We start from the raw sequence: 27,359 nt of genomic DNA, 5'->3' as shown, positions 1-27,359 counted from the left end.
GTTGTGAGGAACAAATGAAATGATCTGTGTTTTGAATACCATAAAGCATGATAGGACTGCAATAAAAATGTATTGATTATTCCATGTTGATTGTATTCTGGGCACTACCCTCAATCACTAAGTGGATGCTGTAATCTGAATGTGTCTCCCAAATTTCTGTATTGGAAACTTACTCTGCAGTACAACAGTGTTGGGAGATGGATCCCTTTGGGAGGTGTTTAGGTCATGAGGCTCTGCCCTCGGGAATGGATTAGTGCTGTTATAAAAAGGCCTGAGGGAGGGAGTTTGGCCTTTTTGCCCTTCTGCCTTCTGCCATGCGAGGACACAGCATTTCTTCCCTCTGGAACACGCAGGATTCAAGGTGAGATCTTAGAAGCAGAGAGCAGCCTGGCTGGGTGCGATGGCTCATGCCTGTAATCCCAGCACTTTGGGAGGCCGAGGCAGGTGGATCACAAGGTCAAGAGATCAAGACTATCCTGACCAACATGGTGAAACCCCATCTCTACTAAACATAAAAAATTAGCTGGGCATGGTGGCGCACACCTGTAGTCCCAGCTACTCGGGAGGCTGAGGCAGGAGAATCGCTTGAACCCGGGAGGCGGAGGTTGCAGTGAGCCAAGATTGCGCCACTGCACTCCAGCCTGGTGACAGAGCGGGACTCCATCTCAAACAAAAAGAAGCAGAGAGCAGCCCTCACCAGAAACCAGCACCTTGATCTTGGACTTCCAGCCTCCAGAACTGTGAAGAATAAATTTCTGTTCTTTATGAATTACCCAGTCTATAGTTACTGTTATAGCAACACAAACAGACTAAGATGGTGGATTGTCACATTTTTATCTTCAAAACAACCATTCGAGATACTACTACTCTTGCCATTTTGCACATGTGTAAACTGAGGCTGAGAGAGATGCGTGGCCGTGATCGTGCATCTTACTTGCTGGTCAGTGGTAGACACAAGGTTCAAATTCAGTCTGGGTGAATGCAGAGCCCACGTTTATGTATTGTGCAGTCTCTAGGGTGCTAATAACAGCTCTGTGTATTGTCATCTGGAGCAGTGGTTCTCAACCAGAGCTTGTGTTACCCCCAGGGGACATTGGCAGAGTCTGGAGTTATTTTTTGTTTGTCATAACTGGGGGCAGGACAAGAGTGCTACTGGCACCAACTGGGTAGAAGCCAGGGAGGCTGCTGAACATCCGAGAAAGCCCAAGACAGTTCCCACCACAAAGAATCATACAGCTCAACATTTCAGTAGCACTGAGGTTAGGAGCAATAGTTTTTCCTGTTTAATCTGTGGATTTACGGTGTTAGATTTGTTTCATTTAATCATTCTTTTTTCTTTTTTTTTCTTTTTTTTGAGACGGAGTCTTGCTCCATCGCCAGGCAGGAGTGCAGTGGCACCTCGGCTCACTACAACCTCTGCCCCCCAGGTTCAAGCAGTTCTCTTGCCTCAGCTTCCCGAGTAGCTGGGACTACAGGCGCGTGCCACCACACCCAGCTGATTTTTGTGTTTTTAGTAGAGATGGGATTGTTGGTCAGGATGGTCTTGATCTCTTGACCTTGTGATCCACCAGCCTCAGCCTCCCAAAGTGCTGGGATTACAGGCGTGAGCCACGTACCCGGCCAATCATTCTTTTTTCTTAACCTTGTTACTCTGTAGTAATTTGTGATTTCTTAGGCTTTGAAAATATAGGCAGAATACTTATAGTGAGTGTTTTCAAAGGTACCTTTTCCCTTGTTTTTTGCTATTTAGTTTCATTGATAAAATTTACTCGTACGTTTCTATGGAAAAAGAAAAATTAGAAACATTTTTGCTGTTGAAACTACCAGAGGTCACTTTGAGTGAGGGAGGATTTGTAGGAGCTTCCAATCTGAAACCCTTTTAAATGCTGTTTATTTATTTATTTATTTTGAGACATCATCTCACTCTGTCGCCCAGCCTGGAGTGCAGTGGCGTGATCTCGGCTCACTGCAACTTCCGCTTCCCAGGTTCAAGCGATTCTCCTGCCTCAGCGTCTCGAGTAGCTGGGATTACAGGCACCCGTCACCACGCCCGGCTAATTTTTGTATTTTTAGTAGAGATGGGATTGTGTCAGTTGGCCAAGCTTGTCTCAAACTCCTGACCTCAAGTAATCCGCCTGCCTTGGCCTCGAAAAGTGCTGAGATTACGGGCGTGAGCCACTGTGCCAAGCCTGAAATGCTGTTTACTTGTACTAAAAGTCAAGACAGTACAAACTGATGAGGTGCCTGAAACTACTTTTTCAAAATGTTATTTTAGTTAAGTACATAACAACTCGGAATAAGTTATGATGGTTTCAAGTTTGCAAGGAAGTATTTGCAACCTATTTTAGTACAGATTGAGTATCCCTAATCTGAAAATTCAAACTCCACAATGCTCCAGAATCAGAAACTTTTTGAGTGCCAACATGATGCTCAAAGGAAATGCTCTTTGGAGCATTTTGGATTTTGGATTTTTGAATTAGGGATGTTCAGCCAGTATAATGCAGATATTCCCAAATCTGGAACACCTCTTGTCCCAAGCACTTTGAATAAGGGATACTCGACATGTAATTAGGAATGAAAGATAATTTTTAAAGGTGTGCATTTCAAAGAGTATGGAAAGTTTCCAGCAGGGTGAATATTTTCCTTACATTTGAATTTATGGGATGTATTCTGTGACGGCTTGCTTCCTGCAAGGGTTGAGCCCTGTGGAAGCAGCAGCAGATGGATCCCCAAGCCTGACTCTAGTGTGCTGCTTCCTCCGTTGACAATGTGTCTGTCCTTGAAAAGTTGTTTGAGTTCTTATCTTTAGCTTAGTCCCTTTTGCATGCTTGTCTCTGACACTGGCTAGACTGCACACTAAGAGGATTATAAATACAGTTTTCCCCAAAAACATTTTATTATGAAAAGGTTCAGAATTACTGAGAAGTTGAAAGGATTATACAGTAAACAGTTACATACACTATCACTTAGATTCTATAGTTAACATTTTGCTATATTTCTTCTCCCACATATCCATCCATCAGCTCATCTTTTTTTAATTAATTAATTAATTTTTATTATACTTTAAGTTCTGGGATACGTGTGCAGAACCTACAGGTTTGTTACACAGGTATACACGTGCCATGGTGGTTTGCTGCACACATCTACCCGTCATCTACATTAGGTATTTCTCCTAATGCTATTCCTCCCCTAGTCCCCCACCCCTGACAGGCCCCAGTGTGTTATGTTCCCTTCCCTGTGTCCATGTGTTCTTATTGTTCAACTCCCATTTATGAGTGAGAACATGTGGCGTCTGGTTTTCTGTTCCTGTGTTAGTTTGCTGAGAATGGTTTCTAGCTTCATCCATGTCCCTGCAAAGGACATGAACTTATCCTTTTTTATGGCTGTATAGTATTCCATGGTGTATATGTGCCACATTTTCTTTATCCAGTCTATCATTGATGGGCATTTGGATTGGTTCCAAGTCTTTGCTATTGTGAACAGTGCCGCAATAAACATACGTGTGCATGTGTCTTTATAGCAGCATGATTTATAATCCTTTGGGTATATACCAAGTAATGGGATTGCTGGGTCAAATGATATTTCTAGTTCTAGATCCTTGAGGAATCGCCACACTGTCTTCCACAATGGTTGAACTAATTTACACTCCCACCAACAGTGTAAAAGCGTTCCTATTTCTCCACATCCTCTCCAGCATCTGTTGTTTCCTGACTTTTTAATGATCGCCATTCTTTTGTTGTTGTCGTTGTTATACTTTAAGTTGTAGGGTACATGTTCACAACGTGCAGGTTTGTTACATATGTATACATGTGCCTTGTTGGTTTACTGCACCCATTAACTCGTCATTTACATTAGGTATATCTCCTAATGCTATCCCTTCCCCTGCCCCCCATCCCACAACAGGCCCCCATGTGTGATGTTCCCCGCCCAGTGTCCAAGTGTTCTCATTGTTCAATTCCCACCTGTGAGTGAGAACATGCGGTGTTTGGTTTTCTGACCTTGTGATAGTTTGCTGAGAATGATGGTTTCCAGCTTCATCCATCTTCCTGCAAAGGACATGAACTCATCCTTTATTATGGCTGCATAGTATTCCATGGTGTATATATGCCACATTTTCTTAATCCAGTCTATCACTGACGGACATTTGGGTTGGTTCCAAGTCTTTGCTATTGTGAATAGTGCCGCAATAAACATGTGTGCATGTGTCTTTATAGTAGCATGAATTATAATCCTTTGGGTATATACCCAGTAATGGGATTGCTGGGTCAAATGTATTTCTAATTCTAGATCCTTGAGGAATTGCCACACTGTCTTCCACAATGATTGAACTAGTTTACAGTCCCACCAACAGTGTAAAAGTGTTCCTATTTCTCCACATCCTCTCCAGCACCTGTTGTTTCCTGACTTTTTAATGATCACCATTCTGACTGGTGTAAGATGGTATCTCATTGTGGTTTTGATTTGCATTTCTGTGATGACCAGTGATGATGAGCATTTTTTCATGTGTTTGTTGGCTGCATAAATGTCTTCTTTTGAGAAGTGTCTGTTCATATCCTTTGCCCACTTTTTGATGGGGTTGTTTTTTTCTTGTAAATTTGTTCAAGTTCTTTGTAGATTCTGGATATTAGCCCTTTGACAGATGGGTAGATTAAAAAATTTTCTCCCATTCTGTAGGTTGCCTGTTCACTCTGATGGTAATTTCTTTCGCTGTGCAGAAGCTCTTTAGTTTAATTTGATCCCATTTGTCTATTTCGGCTTTTGTTGCCATTGCTTTTGCTGTTTTAGTCATGAAGTCCTTGCCCATGCCTATGTCCTAAATGGTATTGCCTAGGTTTTCTTCTAGGGTTTTTATGGTTTTAGGTCTAACATTTAAGTCTTTAATCCATCTTGAATTAATTTTTGAATAAGGTGTAAGGAAGGGATCCAGTTTCAGCTTTCTACATATGGCTAGCCAGTTTTCCCAGCACCATTTATTAAATAGGGAATCCTTTCCCCATTTCTTTTTTTGTCAGGTTTGTCAGAGATCAGATGGTTGTAGATGTGTGGTGTTATTTCTGAGGCCTCTGTTCTGTTCCACTGGTCTGTATATCTGTTTTGGTACCAGTACCATGCTGTTTTGGTTACTGTAGGCTTGTAGTATAGTTTGAAGTCAGGTAGCATGATGCCTCCAGCTTTGTTCTTTTTGCTTAGGATTGTCTTGGCAGTGCAGTCTCTTTTTTTGGTTCCATATGAACTTTAAACTAGTTTTTTCCAATTCTGTGAAGAAAGTCATTGGTAGCTTGATGGGGATGGCACTGAATCTCTAAATTACCTTGGGCAGTATGGCCATTTTCACGATATTGATTCTTCCTATCCATGAGCATGGAATGTTCTTCCATTTGTTTGTGTTCTCTTTTATTTCGCTGAGCAGTGGTTTGTAGTTCTCCTTGAAGAGTTCCTTCACATCCCTTGTAAGTTGGATTCCTAGATATTTCATTCTTTTTGTAGCAATTGTGAATGGGAGTTCACTCATGATTTGGCTGTCTGTTTGTCTGTTATTGGCGTATAGGAATGCTTGTGATTTTTGCACATTGATTTTGTATCCTGAGACTTTGCTGAAGTTGCTTATCAGCTTAAGGAGATTTTGGGCTGAGACGATGGGGTTTTCTAGATATTCAATCATGTCATCTGCAAACAGGGACAATTTGACTTCCTCTTTTCCTAATTGAATACCCTTTATTTCTTTCTCTTGCCTGATTGCCCTGGCCAGAACTTCCACCACTATGTTGAATAGAAGTGGTGAGAGAGGGCATCCCTGTCTTGTGCCAGTTTTCAAAGGGAATGCTTCCAGTTTTTGCCCATTCACTATGATATTGGCTGTGGGTTTGTCATAAATAGCTCTTATTATTTTGACATATATTCCATCAATACCTAGTTTATTGAGAGTTTTTAGCATGAAGGGCTGTTGAATTTTGTCAAAGGCCTTTTCTGCATCTCTTGAGATAATTATGTGATTTTTGTCGTTGGTTCTGTTTGTGTGATGGATTACATTTATTGATTTGCATATGTTGAACCAGCCTTGCATTCCAGGGATGAAGCCAGCTTGATCATGGTGGATAAGCTTTTTGATGTGCTGCTGGATTTGTTTTGCCAGTATTTTATTGAAGATTTTCCCATCGATGTTCATCAGAGATATTGGATTAAAATTCTCTTTTTTTGTTGTGTCTTTGCCAGGCTTTGGTATCAGGATGATGCTGGCCTCATAAAAAATGAGTTAGGGAGGATTCTCTTTTTTTCTATTGATTGGAATAGTTTCAGAAGAAATGGTACCAGCTCCTCTTTGTACCTCTGGTAGAATTCAGCTGTGAATCTGTCTGGTCCTGGAATTTTTTTGGTTGGTAGGCTATTATTGCCTCAATTTTAGAGCCTGTTATTGGTCTATTTAGAGATTCAACTTCTTCCTGGTTTAGTCTTGGGAGGATGTATGTGTCCAGGAATTTACCATTTCTTCTAGATTTTCTAGTTTATTTGTGTAGAGGTGTTTATATTATTCTCGGTGGTAGTTTGTATTTCTGTGGGATCAGTGGTGATATCCCCTTTACCATTGTTTATTGCATCTATTTGATTCTTCTCTCTTTTCTTCTTTGTTAGTCTTGCTAGCAGTCTATCAATTTTGTTGATCTTTTCAAAAAACCAGCTCCTGGATTCATTGATTTTTTTGAAGGTTTTTTTGTGTCTCTATCTCCTTCAGTTCTGCTCTGATCTTCAGTATTTCTTGCCTTCTGCTAGCTTTTGAATGTGTTTGCTCTTGCTCCTCTAGTTCTTTTAATTGTGATGTTAGGGTGGGCATTTAGTGCTATAAATTTCCCTCTACACACTGATTTTAATGTGTCCCAGAGATTCTGGTACGTTGTGTCTTTGTTCTCATTGGTTTCAAAGAACATCTTTATTTCTGCCTTCATTTTGTTATTTACCCAGTAGTCATTCAGGAGCAGGTTGTTCAGTTTCCATGTAGTTGTGCGGTTTTGAGTGAGTTTCTTAATCCCGAGTTCTAACTTGATTGCACTGTGGTGTGAGAGACAGTTTGTTGTGATTTCTGTTCTTTTACATTTGCTGAGGAGTGTTTTACTTCCAACTATGTGGTCAGTTTTGGAATAAGTGTGATGTGGTGCTGAGAAGAATGTATATTCTGTTGATTTGGGGTGGAGAGTTCTGTAGATGTCTATTAGGTCCTCTTGGTGCAGAGCTGAGTTCAAATCCTGGATATCCTTGTTAACCTTCTGCCTTGTTGATGTGTCTAATATTGACAGTGGGGTGTTAAAGTCTCCGATTATTATTGTTTGGGAGTCTAAGTCTCTTTGTAGTTCTCTGAGGACTTGCTTTATGAATCTGGGTGCTCCTGTATTAGATGCATATATATTTAGGATAGTTAGCTCTTCTCGTTGAATTGATCTCTTATGATTATATGATGGCTTTCTTGGTCTCTTTTGATCTTTGTTCGTTTAAAGTCTGTTTTATCAGAGACTAGGATTGCAACCCCTGCTTTTTTTTTTTTTTTTTTTTTTTTGCTTTCCTTTTGCTTGGTAGATCTTCCTTCATCCCTTTATTTTGAGCCTATGTGTGTCTCTGCATGTGAGATGGGTCTCCTGAATAGAGCACACTGATGGTTCTTGACTCTTTATCCAATTTGCCAGTCTGTGTCTTTTAATTGGGGCATTTAATCCATTTACATTTAAGGTTAATATTGTTATGTGTGAATTTGATCCTGTCATTATGATGTTAGCTGGTTATTTTGCCCGGTAGTTGATGTAGTTTCTTCCTAGCCTTGATGGTCTTTACAATTTGGCATGTTTTTGCAGTGGCTAGTACCAGTTGTTCCTTTCCATGTTTAGTGCTTCCTTCAGGAGCTCTTGTAAGGCAGGCCTGGTGGTGACAAAATCTCTCAGTGTTTGCTTGTCTGTAAAGGATTTTATTTCTCCTTCATTTATGAAGCTTAGTTTGGCTTGATATGAAATTCTGGGTTGAAAATTCTTTCCGTTAATATGTTGAATATTGGCCACCACTCTCTTCTGGCTTGTAGAGTTTCTGCCGAGAGATCAGCTGTTAGTCTGATGTGCTTCCCTTTGTGGGTAACCCGACCTTTGTCTCTGGCTGCCCTTAACATTTTTTCCTCATTCCAACCTTGGTGAATCTGACAATTATGTGCCTTCGGGTTGCTCTTCTCGAGGAGTATCTTTGTGGTGTTCTCTGTATTTTCTGAATTTGAATGTTGGCCTGCCTTGCTAGGTGGGGAAGTTCTCCTGGATAATATCCTGCAGAGTGTTTTCCAACTTGGTTCCATTCTTCCTGTCACTTTCAGGTACACCAATCAGATGTAGATTTGATGGTTTCACATAGTCCCATATTTCTTGGAGGCTTTGTTTCTTTTTGCTTTTTTTTCTAAACTTCTCTTCTTGCTTTATTTCATTCATTTGATCTTCAGTCACTGATATCCTTTCATCCAGTTGATCGACTTGGCTATTGAAGCTTGTGCATGCATCACGTAGTTCTTGTGCCATGTTTTTCAGCTCCGTCAGGTCATTTGTGGTCTTCTCTGTGATGTTTATTCTAGTTAGCCATTCGTCTAATCTTTTTTCAAAGTTTTTAGCTTCCTTGCGATGGGTTCGAACATTCTCCTTTAGCTCGGAGAAGTTTGTTATTACCGACCTTCTGAAGCCTGCTGCTGTCAGCTCATCAAAGTCATTGTCCATCCGGCTTTGTTCTGTTGCTGGTGAGGAGCTGCGATCTTTTGGAAGGGAAGAGGTGCTCTGGTTTTTAGAATTTTCAGCTTTTCTGCTCTGGTTTCTCCCCATCTTTGTGGTTTTATCTACCTTTGGTCTTTGATGCTGGTGACCTACAGATGGGGTTTTGGTGTGGATGTCCTTTTTGTTGATGTTGATGCTATTCCTTTCTGTTTGTTAGTTTACCTTCTAAGAGTCAGGTCCCTCAGCTGCAGGTCTGTTGGAGTTTGCTGGAGGTACACTCCAGATCCTGTTTGCCTGGGTATCACCAGCGGAGGCTGCAGAAAGGCAAATATTGCTGCCTGATCCTTCCTCTGGCAGCTTTGTCCCAGAGGGGCACCAGCCTGTATGAGGTGTCATTCGGCCCCTGCTGGGAGGTGTCTCCCAGCTAGGCTACATGGGGGTCAGGGACCCACTTGAGGAGGCAGTCCGTCTGTTCTCAGAGCTCAAACATCATGCTGGGAGAACCACTGCTCTCTTCAGAGCTGTCAGACAGGGACGTTTAAGTCTGGAGAAGTTTCTGCTGCCTTTTGTTCAGCTATGCCCTGCCCCTAGAGGTGGGCTCTATGGAGGTTGTAGGCATTGCAGAGCTGCGGTGGGCTCCACCCAGTTTGAGCTTCCCTGGCTGCTTTGTTTACCTACTCAAGCCTCAGCAATGGTGGATGCCCCTCCCCCTGTCAGGCTACTGCCTTACAGGTGGATCTCAGACTGCTGTGCTAGCAGTGAGCAAGGCTCTGTGGGCGTGGGACCTGCCAAGCCACGCGTGGGATAAAATCTCCTGGTGTGCTGTTTGCTAAGAGTGTTGGAAAAGCACAGTATTTGGGCAGGATTGTCCCGATTTTCCAGGTACAGTCTGTCACGGCTTCCCTTGGCTAGGAAAGGGAAATCCCCCAACCCCTTGTGCTTCTCGGGTGAGGCAATGCCCCGCCCTGCTTCAACTCACCCTCCGTGGGCTGCACCCACTGTCCAACCAGTCCCAGTGAGATGAACCAGGTACGTCAGTTGGAAATCCAGAAATCACCATCTTCTGTGTCAGTCACGCTGGGAGCTGCAGACTGGAGCTGTTCCTATTCAGCCATCTTGAAACGGAGTCTCTAATGATCTCCATTCTAACGCATGAGATGGTATCTCATTGTGGTTTTGATTTGCTTTTTTTTTTGAGACAGAGTCTTGCTCTGTTGCCCAGGCTGGAGTGCAGTGGCACAATCTCAGCTCACTGCAACCTCTGCCTCCTGGGTTCAAGCGATTGTCCTGCCTCTGAGCCTCCCAAGTAGCTGAGACTACAAGCGCATGCCACCACACCCAGCTAATTTTTGGGGGTTTTTTTTTTTTTTTTTTTTTTTTTTTTTTTTTAGTAGAAAAGGGGTTTCACCATGTTAGCCAGGATGGTCTTGATCTCCTGATCTCGTGATCTGCCCACCTTTGCCTCCCAAAGTGCTGGGATTACAGGTGCGAGCCACCGTGCCTGGTCGATTTGCATTTCTCTAATAACCAGTAATGATGAGCTTTTTTTCACATGTTTGTTGGCTGCATAAATGTCTTCTTTTGAGAAGTGTCTGTTCATATCCTTTGCCCACTTTTTGATGGGGTTGTTTTTTTCTTGTAAATTTGTTCAAGTTGTTTGTAGATTCTGGATATCAGCCCTCTGTCAGATGGATAGATTGCAAAAATGTTCTCCTATTCTATAGGTTACCTATTCACTCTGATAGTTTCTTTTGCTGTGCAGAAGCTCTTTAGTTTAATTAGATCCCATTTGTGAATTTTGGCTTTTGTTGCCATTGCTTTTGGTGTTTAGTCATGAAGTCTTTGCCCATGCCTGTGTCCTGAATGGTATTGCCTAGGTTTTCTTCCAGAGTTTTAATGGTTTTATGTCTTACGTTTAAGTCTTTAATCCATCTTGAGTTAATTTTTGTATAAGTTGTAAGGAAGGGCTCCAGTTTCAGTTTTCTGCATATGGCTAGCCAGTTTTCCCAACACCATTTATTAAATAGGGAATCCTTTCCCCATTTCTTGTTTTGTCAGGTTTGTCAAAGATCAGATGGTTGTAGATGTGTGGTGGTATTTTTGAGCCCTCTGTTCTGTTCCATTTGTCTGTCTTTCTGTTTTGGTATCAGGACCATGCTGTTTTGGTTACTGTAACCTTGTAGTATAGTTTGAAGTCAGGTGGCGTGATGCCTCCAGCTTTGTTCATTTTTCCTAGGATTGTCTTGGCTATACGGGCTCTTTTTTGGTTCCATATGAACTTTAAAGTAGTTTTTTTTTTTCTAATTCTGTGAAGAAAGTCAATGGTAGCTTGATGGGAGCAGCATTGAATCTATAAATTACTTTGGGTAGTATGGCCATTTTCTCGATATTGAGTCTTCCTATCCATGACCATGGAATGTTTTTCCATTTCTTTGTGTCTTCTCTTACTTCTTTGAGCAGTGGTTTGTAGTTCTCTTTGAAGAGGTCATTCACTTCCCTTGTAACTTGTATTCCTAGGTTTTTTATTCTCTTTGTAGCAATTGTGAATGGGAGTTTACTCATGATTTGGCCATGTTTGTCTATTATTGGTGTATAGGAATGCTTGTGATTTTCACACATTGACTTTGTGTCCTGAGACTGCTGCAGTTGCTTATCAGATTAAGGAGATTTTGGACTGAGACAATGGGGTTTTCTAAATATACAATCATGTCACCTGCAAAGAGAGACAATTTGACTTCCTCTCTTCCTATTTGAAGACGCTTTATTTCTTTGTCTTGCCTGATTGCCTTGGCCAAAAGTTCCAATACTATGTTGAATAGGAGTGGTGAGAGAGGGCATCCAACCCCTTGCGCTTCCCAGGTAAGGCGACGCCCCACCCTGCTTCGGCTCACCCTCCATGGGCTGCATCCACTCTCTAACCAGTCCCAGTGAGATGAGCTGGGTACCTCAGTTGGAAATGCAGAAATCACCCGCCTTCAGTATTGATCTTGCTAGGAGCTGCAGACAGGAGCTGTTCCTATTTGGCCACCTTGCCAGCCACCAGTTCATCTTTTTAGTGCATTTCAAAGTAAATTAAAAATATTTGAATATTTTACTCTATAAACTTCTTAATCAAGCATATCTGTACTAATCTTTGTATTATTCCTGTGTCATCTAAGCTTGACTTTTGAAATAGTTAATTCTTAGCATATCAGAAGCCAGATACTTTTGCAGCTCTTTGGTTTGTTTTTTCCTTAAGACAAAGTCTTGAATATACTGCTGGACTGGAAATGGGGAACTACTACCCAAAGTACACAAACATTTAAATTTTTAATTGTATTAAATCTTTCTGAATTTTCTTCTCACTGTAATTCAGTGTTTCGCTTTCTGCTTAACATTAAAATAATTTTGGATATGTATATCTTTTTTAGATACCTTTGTCTGGATATGGAGGAACAAGCAATCTTATTTTGGAAGGCGTTAAAAAATTATCTGACAGTTACATGGTAACAGTGAATGGCTTAGTACCTGGCAAAGAAAGTAAAATTGTTTTTTCTGTCCGCAACACTGGCTCCCGAGCAGCTTTTGTTAAAGCAGTAGGTTTTAAGGATTCTCAGAAAAAAGTTTTGGTGGATCCTAAAGTATTGAGGATTTTTCCAGATAAATTTATACTCAAGGAAAGAACACAAGAAGTAAGTACAAAAGTTTCTGTGCTAAAAACATCAACTCATTTTAAAATTATTAATAATTATGTATTTTAAAGCCAAAAGCTAAAATAATACTTGAAAATAATGTAGGAGTAGAAGTACTTATGTGATCTTGGAAATGCCATGCATATGCACTTGTGTCTGTGTCAAATTTTTAGGCTCATAAGATTGTTGAATCAGATTGAAATTACTTAAAAATATTTAATATTTACTCCTGATTTTTTTTTCTTGGCATCAGAATGTTACTTTAATATATAATCCATCAGACAGAGGAATCAATAATAAAACTGCAACAGAACTATCAACTGTATACTTATTTGGTGGAGACGAAATTTCAAGACAGCAGTATCGCAGGTAGATTACTTATCTTACACAATGTTGGGAACCATTCAGTAGAAATAATGAAGGCTTCTGTGGCTTGGGATTTGGAATTTTTAGAATATTTCACTATTTATTAGTGAACTGGTAGATGAAAAATCTCGGTAGAATTTATGTGGGTGATGAGCTACCACAATGTGAGGAAAAAATACCCATAGGAAATTCATCTCCTGTATTTCCTTAGAATGTGCCTTCTTTTCTAGATGAATGTATTGTGCCACTCTTCCCTTACTCAGTAGGTGCATCATACTTCATAATAGGACCATTTCCGTAATGTACTCTTGATGACATGTTAAGTGACAGTGTCAGTTTTATAAAAGATTTAAGAACTACTGAATGATTATATTGTATAAACACAGATGACTAGTTAGTAATATTTCTGGGCATGCTGTGAATTATTTGAAAGGATCAAGTTGAATGTTCGAAATGTGTAAGATGTTTAACTTGTAGATACTTAAAAAGTATGAACTACTATAAAATCTGATATATCTAATTTAAATATAGGGCGGGCTGCGTGGCTCATGCCCAGCACTTTGGGAGGCTGAGGTGGGAGGACTGCTTGAGGCCAGGAGTTCAAGACCAGCTTGGGCAACATAATGAGACCTTGTCTCTAGAAAAGAAATAGAAAATTTAGTTGGGTGTGGTGGTGTGCACCTGTAGTCCTCACTACTTTGGAGGCTGAGGTGGGAAGATCACAATCCCAGGAGTTCAAGGCTGCAGTGAGCTATGATTGCACTCCAGCCTTGGTGACAGAGCCAGACCTCTCTCATAAATAAATAAATACATACATACATAAATAATTTAAACATAGTTTGATATGCTGAACTGTTGGAAAATTTAGGATGTTGATTTAGGTTTAGGCGTGATTTAAAGATATGAATTCTCTTATTGTAAAGTGTAGCTTCCTAGATTAAAGGACCTAAACATAGGATGAGTGCAGCTCATGGTGTGTCATCTGCTAATAAAAAATAATTAGAAAGGGGGTGTGGAGGAATACACCTGTCTCCTTCCGGCCCTTTGTGCTTGACTGTGTTTTATTCTAATACAGAATTTGGGAAATTGTTTTGTTTTTAATTTGTTGAGGGTCATTGGAATGTTTTACAAGAGGGAATTTAATGGCGACTTGCTACATGATGTTAGAACAGACCAAATAAAAAGCTTGCCTTTGAACCTGGTTTTGTTTCTTAATTATTTTGGAAATAGAAACTGACATTTGGAGAAATCGCATTATGAGGTATTCTGATGTTTTTTTTTCTCTCAATTGGGATATAGAAGTCAGCATATTGTTTTCAAACTCTTTGCCATAAAATTAACAGTAGTGAGATTTTTTTTGTGGACATCTGAGTATTATAGAGAAATTTACATTTCAGTTTTCTCACCTCAGATTCTCTGGAAGGAACCAGATAAACATAGTTATATGGTAATTTAGGTATTCCCCTTCAAATGTTTCCATTTTTAGCATGTTCTTTTGTGTTCTGAGACAAATTTCTAGCTGTAACCAAATTATCACAAATAATGAAAATGTAGGACCTGAAAAGAATCTAATTTTACTCTTCTTTTAGGGAATTCTTGTTTGATGTTAATATTTAACTGAAACTGATAATTTTACTACCATGTGTAATTTTTGAGAGAACTTCCAAAACAGGTTTTTCTTTTAGGTGTAAGGTCTGTGTACTAATATATCAGTATTAGTGGGATTTGCCAAATGCATTAGTGAAAATCTAATTAAAGTTATTTTATATATAACGTCACTTTTAAACAATAAAAAAAAAATCTCTCCTGGCAGGGCCCTGTTACATAAACCAGAGATGATAAAACAGATACTTCCAGAACATAGTGTGCTTCAAAGCATTAATTTTGTTGAAGCATTTCAAGATGAGCTATTAGTAACTGAAGGTAAGAATTCCAGCATGTCTTGATGTATTAAATCTTTTGGGTCATTTATAGTATTATCTAGGTCCAATGATGTGATATAAGAAGGAAGTGTTAGTTTAGATATAGTGTCAGGCAGAGTTTGAGCCACAGCCCTGCTGTATGAGTTTGAACAAATTACATCATTGAATGTCAGTTTCCTTATCTTGTAAATGGAAAGAAGAGCGACATCTAGCTCATCTAGCTTTTCATCCATACAGAGTTGTTATAAGTATTCGATGAAAGAGCTTTGCTGCTGTATAAATGTTACATGTTACTTTCTGCACTTATTCTCTAGGCAACCTTGTAAACAGGAAGAGGAAAATGGTCATTATTAAATCAAATTAATTGCTACTTAGATTTGATTGCAAACTTGCACTCATTTTGAGGTTAGTGTGCTATCATGCCTATTGTAAGATTTATGGAAGATGTAGTGGTGGCAAAAAAACTTCAAAATAGATAGTAATAAGGTGACACTAACCTAGATGGTTAGCCCTGTTTAAACTAAACATTTCAAATATTTAACAATATTTATTATTCATACAAAATATAAATATATTGAGACATACAGACTGTGTAAAAATGTATATACAGATTTTCACCATAGTGTTGTTTATAATAGCAAGAAGCTAGAAGTAACCTTAATGCCCAAGAATAGGGAGTTATTTAATTATGTGGTAGAATATTTGAAGCCATTAGAACAATAATATGAATCTGTACTGAATGACATGGAAAGCTCTTCATTTATCACAAAACCTTTTTGAAGTTTGTATAGTAAGATCTCATTTTGCTAAAAATTATTACATATATATTTACATAAGTAAAATTACAGGCATCTACACACCAAAATAATAAGTGGCTAGTTTTGGTGGTAAATTTCACGTGGTAGCTTTTCCCTGTTTTTATTTTCTAGTTTTTTAGTGATGGAATATATTTTGCTTCTGGAATATGAAGTGATGAAAGGATATTTATGCCTTGGTGTAGGGGTGATGTTGAATAGTCTGTGAACTTTACATTAAGTGGGGGTCTAGATCATCTGCTCAAAGGGAAGGCAAGGATGAGTTGGTTAAAAATGACAAAAAGACTTGAAATGGACTTGTCAGGAGTGTGCTAAGGGACCAGAGCAAAGGAAAAAAACCTTGGACTTGGAGTTGAAACTGAAGACCCATCTGTCCCACTACAGCCCCACCTCTTCCTCATAGGAAGGATCCAAATACGAGATAAGCTGAACTGTGCTATGGAGATGGAACACTAACACTTAGTAACATGGTGCAACTGTGGTGAAGATTGTAGGGAACCAGAGTTTGCAGTGGTTCAGAAGCTGGCATAGCCCCACCATATAGCAACAGTCCTCTCGTTGGATGGTGGATGCATCCTGAGAGGACAAGATGCCAGTAGGTCTATGGACACTGGATGCAGAGGTACTGGATGCAGTCCTTGTCCATGAGGGGCTTACAGACTCAGGGGAAGACAGATGACTCAGGTGTGATGTGCTGTTACAGAGAGAGCTGTGTTTACAAATCTGGGAGGGCACCTCACTTAGAATGAGATGATTCTTGAGGTATACTTGAAGAAAGAGGAGGAGTTGGCAAGGTGAAGATGAGACCAGAATGAGGAAGAATGCTCCAGGTAGAGCTGCATGTCCAAAAATTAAGTATACATATTGTATTAAGAGTTGTGTTGACACAGCCAACCAAGAGCTCAAGTAGCCTGTCAAGATTGCCCATCTAAGGTGGGGTTGAGCTAGGACTCAGGCCAGGTCTTTGGGACACCAGAATTTCACCTCAAGGAATACTATATTCCTTGTGATTATAAGTTTATTGCCCAGAGGAATGGAGGAAACAGTTTCACTTTTTCGTGTTGGTTGGTACCATAGATCACCTGTGAGTATACTGCAGTTGAAGCTTTTATGTGATGAATTTCAGTAACATTTGCTTGAGCATGTTACTATTCCAAGGATTTGTAACAATCTTGCTTTTACAAAATGTGTAATTTGTGGCATATATTTTTGTAGATGATTTAAACTTTTTCAGTCAGGAGTCTTGCTTAAGTTATAAATTTAAATTTATAGTTACTGTGTTCTTTTAAAATTTCCATGTCAAAATATATGACTCAAAGACTATCTAATTTAACATTTCTTGTTTATACAAATTGGGTGGCCTAATCTAGAGAAGTTTATCTTGAGCACTATTTCATTAATCTATAAATATTTAATTAAATTAATAGTTCTAGTTTCTAGATTTACTTTAAATTGAATGTCTATGAGACTGCCACTTAAAAATCATGGACCCTTAATTTCTGTGCTTCAGATTTTTCCTCTTTGCAGTAGAGGTAATAGTACCTATCTCAAAGAATTGTTTTGAAAATTAACTAAATTAATATATATAAAGGGATTAGAACAATGTCCACATTAAGCTTCATATAAATGTTTGTTGCCAAATATATCTACAAAGGCATTCTTATTTTAATGCTCACAACCCCGATACAGATTGTTACTCTATATTATAGTTGGGGAAACTAAGTTCAGAGAGGTTAAGTAACTTGCCAAAAGTCACAAAGTAAATGAGTGGCAAAGGTAGTTCAAATTCAGGTTCCAAGTCTGAGCTGTCAGCCACTGGTGCTGAATTGACTGTAATTTTGTGCCAGGTGGTATACTACTAATCCAAATGTCACCTCCCCCAACCCAGGAAACTAATATTCTATAGCTATAAATATACAAATGTGTCTGTTACTTTGTGGTATGCTTGTGTGAACATTCATGTATTTCAAACATTATTTTCTATTTCAGTATATGATCTTCCCCAACGACCTAATGATGTTCAGCTCTTTTATGGAAGCATGTGTAAAATTATACTTTCAGTAATTGGAGAATTCAGAGATTGCATTTCTAGCAGAGAATTCCTTCAGCCTTCTTCCAAAGCTAGCTTGGAATCTACAAGGTAAAATAAATGAACAGAAATCTTTCACCAGATTTCAGGATGATTCGATTCATAGCAAAGCTGATCTTTTTTCCTGTACTTCACTATTATTATTATTTTGTCTCAAAATTTTTATTTCACCTTTATTTTAAAATTTAAGTTGAAATAATTTCAAACTTTCAGGAAAGTTTAGAAGTAGTGCAGAGAACTCCCATATACTCTGCACTCAGACTCACCGTTGTTAACAGTTTACCACCTTTACCTTATCATCCTCTATTTGTATGGAAGGTTTTTCTGGACCACGTAAGAGTAAGTTTCAGGCATGATAACCAATTAGCCCTAAATTTCCTAAAAACACTCTCCTATGGCCAGGCGTGGTGGCTCTTGCCTGTAATCCCAGCACTTTGGGAGGCCAAGGCAGGCGGATCACGAGGTCAGGAGATCAAGATCATCCTGGCTAACACAGTGAAACCCCGTCTCTACTAAAAATACAAAAAAAAAAGTTAGCCAGGCGTGGTGGTGGGCACCTGTAGTCCCAGCTACTGGGGAGGCTGAGGTAGGAGAATGGTGTGAACCCAGGAGGCAGAGCTTGCAGTGAGCCAAGATGGGGACATTGCATTCCAGCCTGGGCAATAACAAGACTGTCTCAAAAACAAAACAAAAAAAAAAAACACTCTCCTGCATAGCCATGGAAAACTCATCCAAATTAGGACATTTAATAGCAATACACTACAATCATTTAGTCCACAGGTTCCATCCACATGTTATTGTTTGCTCCAATAATGTCCTTTATATTATAGTTAAATGACAAAACAACAACAACAAAAATAACCTTCCTCTTTGCTGCTTCCTCTCTGGTCCGGAGTGTAATCTAACATCACATGATGCATTTGGTTATCCTATCTGCTTACTCTCTTTCAGAATAGAGTTCCTTAGCCTTTCCTTATCTTTCCTGACTGAGATGATACAGAAGGTTCAATTATTGTATCAGATCCACAGAATCAAAGACTTCATCCAGAATTAAGCTTACTAGTAATTTTAGGTGAAGCCTGGAGAAGTCTGGGACTGGCAGTGGCACTTCCTAGGTCCTTTTGGCAGCATTAATACTTGAGTTCCTGTTCAGATTTGACACAAGGTCTCTAAATTATGCATGTGCTACATGGCTTACCCGAAATGAAGAGCTATATTGAGCATGAAAGTTCTGTTTTGTACTTTGGTAATTACATAACTTATGTGGTAATTTTTCAAATAACTGCATCCCATAAAATCAGAAGCTTCAGGTTTTTTTACCACAAATAATTCTAGACAGAGCAGATACATCTTGCAAAAAGCATTCCATAGATAAGGACATTAGTACGTGTGCTAGGAGATCTGTCATTAGCAAGATCACCGGGAGATTTCACCAAATCACCTTTCTTTTTTCTTGAGCATTCCCTGGTAAAAAGGAGAAAATAGATTGCAGGCCAATTGCTAACCCCTTCTTACCAATGACCTTGATGTTTTTACGGAGTCCAGGCCAGTTACTTTGTAAAATATCCCGTAATTTCAGTTTGCAGATTCAATTTTCACACTTTTGGTAGGAATGATGCTGTTTGTTTTCTCGGTGCATCTTCTCAGGCAGTGTACAATGCTGATTTGTCCTATCACTAATACTATTTTCATCACTTAGTTAAAAATGGTGCCTGCCAGATTTCTCCACTGTAAAACTAATGAATATCTAAGAGGGAGTTCTTTAAAGATCATGATTATCTTGTTCCTCATCAAACTGTGAGCATCCATTGATGCTTGTTGCCTGAATTATTTTCATCATGGTTACCAAAGGGTGATTTCTAATTCCATCTTTCTGCATTTATTAATTGGCTCTTTACTATGAGGAAGAGGTTTGCTTTTGGCCCTTTCATGTAATTATTCACTGATATTGGAGTGAACTCTGGGTGCAGTGTTGATCCTTCACTGTCGTTATTTGGTCCTGCATTGCATTCTGGCTTCCGATCCTTTTGATAGGTCCCCCGTCCTTCTTTGTGCACTTTCTTACCCATTGGCACAGCAGGATGTTTAGGCTCATCGTATACTTTCCCTGCCCCACCCTGGAATAACCATTTCTCTCAGAAGCTGAGAGTAGAGAATGGTGTTAGAAACCAGGGTGCAGGCACTAGGTGTGCTCATGCTGTTGAGGTATCCTTGCTTCTAGGCCCTCCCTGTGGACAAACCCAGGAAACGTGGACTAATGTACAAATCCACACACTTCTGTATTTACTTCTGTTTATAAATATGTTAAATGAGCTTACTGTGAAGCCTCCAATTCTAACACCACAGTGCCTTTCCACGTTTATACCCTTTTCTCCAGTACTCGAACCCTAGCCCCATTATCTTCAATATATTTACATTTTTACTTAATCCTCCTATTTTTTAACTAATCTTCCCATTGCACGGCTGTCTCCCTGAGCCCAGTGCTGCTGACGCAGACTGGCTGAGTGTTCCCTGCAAGTCCCAGTGCCACCACCCACCCCTGTCACCCCTATACTTTATGTATTTTTTTTAAAAGACAGGGTTTTGTTGTGTAGCCCAGGTTGGACTCCTGGCCTCAAGTAATTCTCTTGCCTCAGCCTTCCTGGTAGCTGGGACTACAGACACCTGCCACCACTCCCAGCTAATTTTTCTTTTTTCTTTTTGTAGAGGTGGTGTCTTGCTATGTTGCCCAGGCTGTTCTCAAACTCCTAGCCTTAAGCAATCCTCCCGCCTCGGCCTTCCAAAGTGCTGGGATTATAGGCATGAGCCACCACACCCAGCCTGTACACATTGTAAACTATACACAATATGAATAACTTTTATTCACTAAAAAATACCTGATATGCACTTTTAACTTTGTCTTAATGTTTTTAGATTTATGAAGAATATAAAAATATGTGATACAATCTGGCCTTTTATCATTTTTAACTTCTCTCTCAGTCTCTTTCTTCTTGTCTAACTTTTTCATTTTTAAATAATTTTTTAGCGACTTGGGAGCTTCTGGGAAACATGGTGGCAATGTCTCTTTGGATGTTTTACCAGTCAAAGGTCCTCAGGGTTCTCCTCTTCTCTCACAGGCGGCTTGCCCGCCTCCGGATCAGCTGGCCTCCGAAGAGCCGTGGACTGTCCTACCCGAGCACTTGATTCTGGTAGCTCCTTCTCCTTGTGAGTATGTCAACTGTGACACCTCAGAGGTGTGTTCTGGCATCCGGGCCTGCACTCCCTTTGTGCCCATGGCCTATCCAAGACACACATGGGCTCCTGCACATTGAGCTGTGACTTGCCCAGGCCCTGCTTCCACTGTTGGAGACCCCACTCAGACTTGCCTAGAGCAGAGTCCTTGTCCCAGGGCCACACTCCTCAACGAGGCTCCCAGTTCCCCAGTGGCAGAGCCACACCTCTGCCCACAGAGATACAGCATTGGTTCAGAGTAGAGTGAATCTGCTACGTGGGTATGTGCTTAAGTTAAGACCAAGCAGTGACGATTTCCAGGATTCCTTTTTCCTCTTTGTTTACTACCAAGGATTGGAAATTTCTGTAATTGAGCAGTTGAGAAAGCAGTAGCATACTTGTGTATCTATTTAGGGTTCTGGTTTATTCGTTGTTAATATTTGTCTTTTTCACTGTTGTTAAATGTAAGTAACATTTTATGTATCTGACAAAATAGGTGACATGGCAAAAACTGGACGTTTCCAGATTGTGAATAACTCTGTGAGGTTACTGAGATTTGAGCTGTGCTGGCCAGCGCATTGCCTCACAGTCACGCCGCAGCATGGATGTGTCGCGCCAGAGTAAGTCTGACTTCTGTGTTGCTCTGCGTGTTACTTAGGTGCTGGCTTGGTGACTTTCTAAAGATCAAATAATATGTCATTGTAGTTTATCCAGTTAAATTTTGCACCGTGCTGACTCTGCACAAAGCACGTGCATGGTTCTGCAGGTCAGCTGTGAGCAGAGATCTGCACACAGCTGGTTATGCTGTCACCCAGGAGGGTAAAGGGACACACACATTTGAGGTGGAACAGAGTCTCTGGTATGGAAGACTTCAGAGCGTTTCCTTCTTAGGACTGCCCATGAAATCACAAAGCAAGGAATGCAACTGGACATGGGATGAGGCGTTGCGATGTGTCCCGAGCCCAAACACTTCTGCCATTTCTTACCTTGGTTTGGGTTGTGTGTTCTGCTGGCTTTTTCTGAATGATGTTTTTCAGACAAAGCTTCCTCAATTTTAGTATGTATGAGCCATAACCTTGCTTACTGTTTTCTATGTAGAATATTCTAGGACAGAAGGAAGTCTTTTGGGGCCAGCCATTTATACACAGCTGCCTGCCCTCTGTCCACAGCCTGGTTGTTGATAGGTGGGAAAGCCACAGTTCTGCAGCTTTTCAGGACTTCATCTGGCCAGCACATGACTCCCACATCTGCACGTTCCTTTATATCTGGGATTAGCAACTTTGCAGAAAGACAACTTGAAGTTTATTTAGTTTTTGCAAAATGATATGCTAAAATTTTAGGAGAGTTTACTTGACTGAGACTTTTAGCTGAGGCATGGTCAGGGACACTCCAGAGAGCGTTGCTGGGACCAGAGCAGTCAGTTTGGCATGCAGCAAGTGTTTCTCATGTGCCACACACCCATTCAGCTAATGGTAGAACAGGTTCCTCACAGCCCGCTTTTTCTGTAGCCCCATGTGTTTAGCAGGGGAAGACAATCTTGCCCTTTCATTTTTGACGTGTACTGAAACAGCTTTTCAGTCTGGTGATTTCTTTAAAATCAAATCTGATCCCACTGTCCACTTTTAAACTCTTCTCTGGCATCCCCTGGTTCTTGAAGAGAATATTGAGCCCAGAAAATATAAGCAGCCGTGTCATACAGAAACACGTTTTTTTCTTCATATCTTCTCCATCTCCCCGACCCTTTTTTACAGTTTCCTCTGCAACTGCTTCATTCTCCCCGTGCTGTACTTGCATTCTTCTTTATTCTCACGTGGCTCAGAGCTTTTGTAGTCTTGGTCTTTTGCTCTAGAAATTTTTACCGTGAGTTGCTTTTAAAATGGTATTCCTAAGGCATGGTTTGTTTTCGCATGAGTTTTGCCCTTGCGTCATGGGTTCATGCTGGTGAGTTCCTTGTAACCCGCTGAGTCGGGTGGAGGCGGGATGAACTTGTGGGAGCCACATGGGAGCCGCATGGGAGTGAGCTCTGTTCTCTGCTCTTCCTGAGCAGTGAGGAAATGGCCATTGGCTGGTAGACAGTATTTATAACTCCTGTGATTACTGCTGTTAAAATGCAGGCTCTTTTTAATTTTCTTATTAATTTTTTTTAAAGGAGTAAACTACAAATTCTTGTGAGTCCTAATTCCTCCTTATCCACAAAACAGTCAATGTTCCCTTGGAGTGGTTTGATCTATGTACACTGTGACGATGGACAGAAGGTACTTTTAAAAGTGGTTTGGTTTTTTTTTGAGTGACAATTCTGTTTGTAGCTTCAGTTTCATAATCCTTATTAGCACTTAATTTCAGAAATCAGATGAAAGCGTACTTGACCCTTCATATTTGTGGGTTCCACATCCAGGGATTCAACCAACCACAGATTGAAATTATTTGGGGAAAAAGTAATACAAATAAATACAGTATAACAAATGTTTGCATAGCATTTACACTGCATTAGCTATTATAAGTACCCTAGAGATGATCTAAAGTGTATGGGAGGATGTATGTAGATTATGTGCAAATACTGTGCCACTTTATATACAGGACTTGAGCATTGAGGATTTTAGCATCCTCAGGGGATCCTGGAACTAATCCCCCCCATGGATACCGAGGCATGATTATCTGTATTCTGAGGCCAACTAGTTAGAGCATTGGTATAGAATTTTTCCATAGTGATCAGAACAATTCTTTTGGGGAATGGGTGTGGAGAGTGGAGCCTAGAAGTGATTACTGATTTTCGAAATTTGCTTTAAAAACAAAGGTAATGGGAGAGAGGAGATAGAGTCACAGATTTACCTTGAGATCTAAATAAACTTTAATTCCTAAATTTATTGATGTTTCGTTTGTTTGGCATTTCTTTTCTCTACCATGGTTTAAAAATGGAATTGTTTCGTTTAAAATGATAGATACGTTTGTAGCTTATCCCTTTATTTGGCTCATTTCAGAAAATTGTGAAAGTTCAAATTCGAGAAGATTTAACTCAAGTGGAACTTTTAACTCGTTTGACCTCCAAACCATTTGGAATTCTTTCCCCAGTATCTGAGCCTTCAGTTAGTCATTTGGTCAAACCAATGACAAAACCGCCTTCCACAAAAGTTGAAATAAGAAACAAGAGTATTACTTTTCCTACAACAGAACCTGGTGAAAGTTCAGGTATTGTATCACAAAATCATGTAATTCAGATGTCTGCTGATATATTGAGTCTAATGCTTTATTCTTAGTTCAGGTATTGTATCACAAAATCATGTAATTCAAATGTCTGCTGATATATTGAGTCTAATGCTTTATTCTTAGCCATAAGTTGGTGATAAATACAGATTTCCTCCTGCTTCAGGAGAAAAGTGGTCATTAGCAATCATTTCAATGATGGGCTGGATTTGGGATCTGAACAATCTTAAAATGTGAAATCTTGGCATTTACTAACTCTGCGTATTCCAGGAATCCTAGGTTTTATTTGATGGTCAGAACCTTTCCTGTGCAACTGTCACCAGATCCTTGACCAGAATTGTTAATAAGTTAGCAGATGAAGAAGACAGGACAGTGGGTGGAGCCTGGCTTCATCACTTACTCACGTGACATTGAGTCTCCAGACAGGTCCAATAGACTTGCTCAGTTTCCCCATTTGTAAAATGGCCTTTGGAATTAACTTCTTCCACAGAGGGCTTCAAGGATAAATTTAGTAATTCCTGTATGGGCAGACCCTGACTTACGGTGGCTTGACTTACCATTTTTTGACCTGGTGATGGTGTGAAAGCCACGTGCATTCAGTGAAAATCGTATTTTGATTTTTGACCTTGCCCTGGGTAGCGAGCGACACAGGGTGCTGCACCCTCTTGTGATTCTGGGCGGCGGCAGCCCTGAGCCACAGCTTCTAGTCAGCCGCGATCACAAGGGTAAACAGCTGATACTGTATTCTGCAGTGCACTGTCTTCAGTAAATGACATGAGATATTCAACCCCTTGTTATAAAATGAACTTTGTGTTAGAGGATTTGCTCAACTGTGGGCTCAGGTAGGTGTTCTCAGCACTTTTAAGGCAGGCTCGGCTTAGGGTAGGTTAGGTGGATTAAATGCATTTTCCACTTAGGATAATTTCGACTTAGGATGGGTTTACTGGGACGTGAGGAGCATTCGTGTTCAGTAATGGTGATATATGTACAGCAGTTAGCAAGCATGGTGTTTGTTGTCTGTTAGGCACTCTGTATTGCTCACATTCCTCGAGAGTCCTGCGATCATTTATTTTTGTCCCTGTCTGTCTCCCTCACTGCTGGCTCAGGCTAAATGAGCAGTGTTGTCGGGGGACCTGTTAGAGAGGATATGGGTGCATCTCTCACCTGCCCTCTAGCTCCTTGCCTCTCCATTGATTTTGTCTATCCCCAGCCTAAGCCTCCTGCTTCCATGGTCTCCCTCCTGGACCTTGTTGTTCAGCCCTGAAGCTCCCCGCTCTGAGCCTGGCACTTGCTGACTGTCGCCCATCTCTTCAGCTCACCCACCGAGGGCTCACAGCAGTTCTCTGGCCTCCCTGAGACCCCCTGCCCGCTGGCCCTGCCTGTTTTGTGCTCTCTCCCAGCCCGCCCATGCCCCTCTCCTCTTGTCACTTCTGGACTCCTGAGTCTGTCCTTATAGTTGCTGTTTCACAGGCTTCCATGACTGCCGGGTGTTCCTCTCCCTCTCTGTTCCTTCCTGGCAAGATCCCAACCCTGGCTTGTCCCAGGAGCCTAGCTCCTCCTGCCTCCACCCTTGCAGTGAAACCACACTGGAGGGAGCTACTCCACCCTGCTGGGGGTTCCTAGTGCCCCTCCACATGAGGCTTTGCTGCCTCTGCTCCTCTGTGTGTGTCCTGCAGCTCCTGCCACCCCCCACAGCTGGGGGCCCTTCTTTCCTCTGGGAGCTCCTGCCACCTCCCCTGCTCCTGCTGTCACTCTTCCTAACTCTTGACTTTGCCTCACACGTGAAAAATAGACAGGCCCTGAGACTCAGTGAAAGGCTTCTGTTTCCATCACAGATGAACCCTCTGCCTGGAACCAGGCCTGTCCATTCTCGCCTCTCAGGGGGCTTCCTGTGGTCCCCTCTCTCTCCAGAGCCATCAGCTTCTCCCTCCTTGTTGATTCGTCTCCACCAGCACCCCGTACACTCCACCATCACTGGGTTAAGAAGCATCTTCCTCGGCCCCCACACCCTTTCCTTGTGGCTACCCCTGTCTCAGCAGCCCCCTGCCCTCACTTCCTTAGGCCATGGCTGCCGTCACCTCATGCCCGGAACCCCGTCCTGTGGAGGTCACTTACGAGCTCCATGTGCCAAATCCAGGGTCCGTTTTGTGTCTTGGTTGACTTGACCTCCCAGCACTGTCGACTGCTCTTCCACTTTGGAGGACTTCTCCGTGCAGCTGCTGTGCGCCAGGGCTCAAGTTTTCCTGCCTCACCTGCTCCTGCTCGGATCCCTTGCTGACTCCTTTCCCTGGTTTCTGAAGACTGGCAGGGTCCCGGCCCAGCCTGCCTGTGCCTTTCCTTCTCTCTGTGTTCTCCTGCGCGATGATGGCCTGTAGCCTGTGACTCTCATGACTTCCCGTGTGCTCGGGCCCAGGCATCACACCCCGGCGCCTGCTTGGCTTCCACATGTGGGCGTCTCATGGGCACATCAGATGTGATATGGCCAAGAGAGGCCCTACGCCTCCTCCAGGCTCAGCCTCATGTCAGTAAGTGGCACCACTATCCGTTCACTGGTTGTTATTTCTGATTTATCTTCTTCCTCCCTCCTGCCACTCTGTCCATCAGCAAGTCCTTTGAAGCCTGTCTTCAAAGTAGAGGCCACACATGCGCATGTCTTTTTCTCCCCTTTGCCACTGTCCAAGCTGGAGGCAGTCACCCTGTGCATCATCTCATAGCCAAACTGCTGCAGCCATGACTTACCTGGGCTTCCTCATCCCCTTCAATGCCTTGCAGTCTCTTTTCTACAGAGCAGTCTGTAACGCTTTAAAAATGTAAATCATCTTATTGCTCCTCTGCATAAGCTCTTCAGTATTTTTGCATTATACTTGTAATAAAACCTAAAAGAGAATATCTGACATGCCTGATTTTTTAAGAAAATACTGTGGTTCTTGTTGAACTCCTTTAGGGATCTAATGATTGGGGTTTTTTAACCCCAGTATGAGGTAGTTAGGCCTATCACAGTCATCTGCTTGTTCTCCAGTCTCTCCGAGTTTGAGTTATGATATATGTGTTCCTTTTAGAGAGCTGTCTGGAACTCGAGAATCATGGCACCACAGATGTGAAATGGCATCTGTCATCTTTAGCGCCACCTTATGTCAAGGTCAGTCATGACTGCCTCAGATATAATCGTTTTAATGTTTAAACTTTATCCAGGATGTTCTAAAAACTGACTATGAGCATAGGTTGATATTACTAGTTATTTGCTTGTTTGTTTTCTGAGACAAAAGTCTTGCTTTGTCGCCTGGGCTGGAGTGCAGTGGTATGAACACTGCTCACTGCAGCCTCAACCTCCCAGGCTCAAGCAATCCCCTGCCTTAGCCTCC

General features: G+C 41.2%; 1 protein-coding gene across 13 annotated transcripts in view; it reads left to right on the top strand.

The window, feature by feature from the left end:
- CEP192 (centrosomal protein 192) overlaps window positions 1-27,359 on the top strand; it is a 182,988-nt gene that overhangs the window by 84,321 nt on the left and 71,308 nt on the right. For all 13 annotated transcript variants that reach the window (XM_063699366.1, XM_019014173.3, XM_055368391.2 and 10 more), the window contains 9 exons: window positions 12,134-12,394; window positions 12,648-12,763; window positions 14,574-14,683; window positions 17,487-17,637; window positions 20,612-20,790; window positions 21,293-21,416; window positions 22,946-23,051; window positions 23,775-23,982; window positions 27,057-27,136. In XM_063699366.1, the coding sequence (XP_063555436.1) occupies window positions 12,134-12,394; window positions 12,648-12,763; window positions 14,574-14,683; window positions 17,487-17,637; window positions 20,612-20,790; window positions 21,293-21,416; window positions 22,946-23,051; window positions 23,775-23,982; window positions 27,057-27,136 (1,335 nt within the window). The remainder of the gene's footprint in view (window positions 1-12,133; window positions 12,395-12,647; window positions 12,764-14,573; window positions 14,684-17,486; window positions 17,638-20,611; window positions 20,791-21,292; window positions 21,417-22,945; window positions 23,052-23,774; window positions 23,983-27,056; window positions 27,137-27,359) is intronic.

The sequence above is a fragment of the Gorilla gorilla genome, chromosome 17 (genome assembly GCF_029281585.2).
Source record: "Gorilla gorilla gorilla isolate KB3781 chromosome 17, NHGRI_mGorGor1-v2.1_pri, whole genome shotgun sequence".
NCBI lineage: Eukaryota > Metazoa > Chordata > Mammalia > Primates > Hominidae > Gorilla > Gorilla gorilla.
Note: the sequence above shows the minus strand (reverse complement) of the source record. Positions and strands in the feature narration are given on the sequence as shown.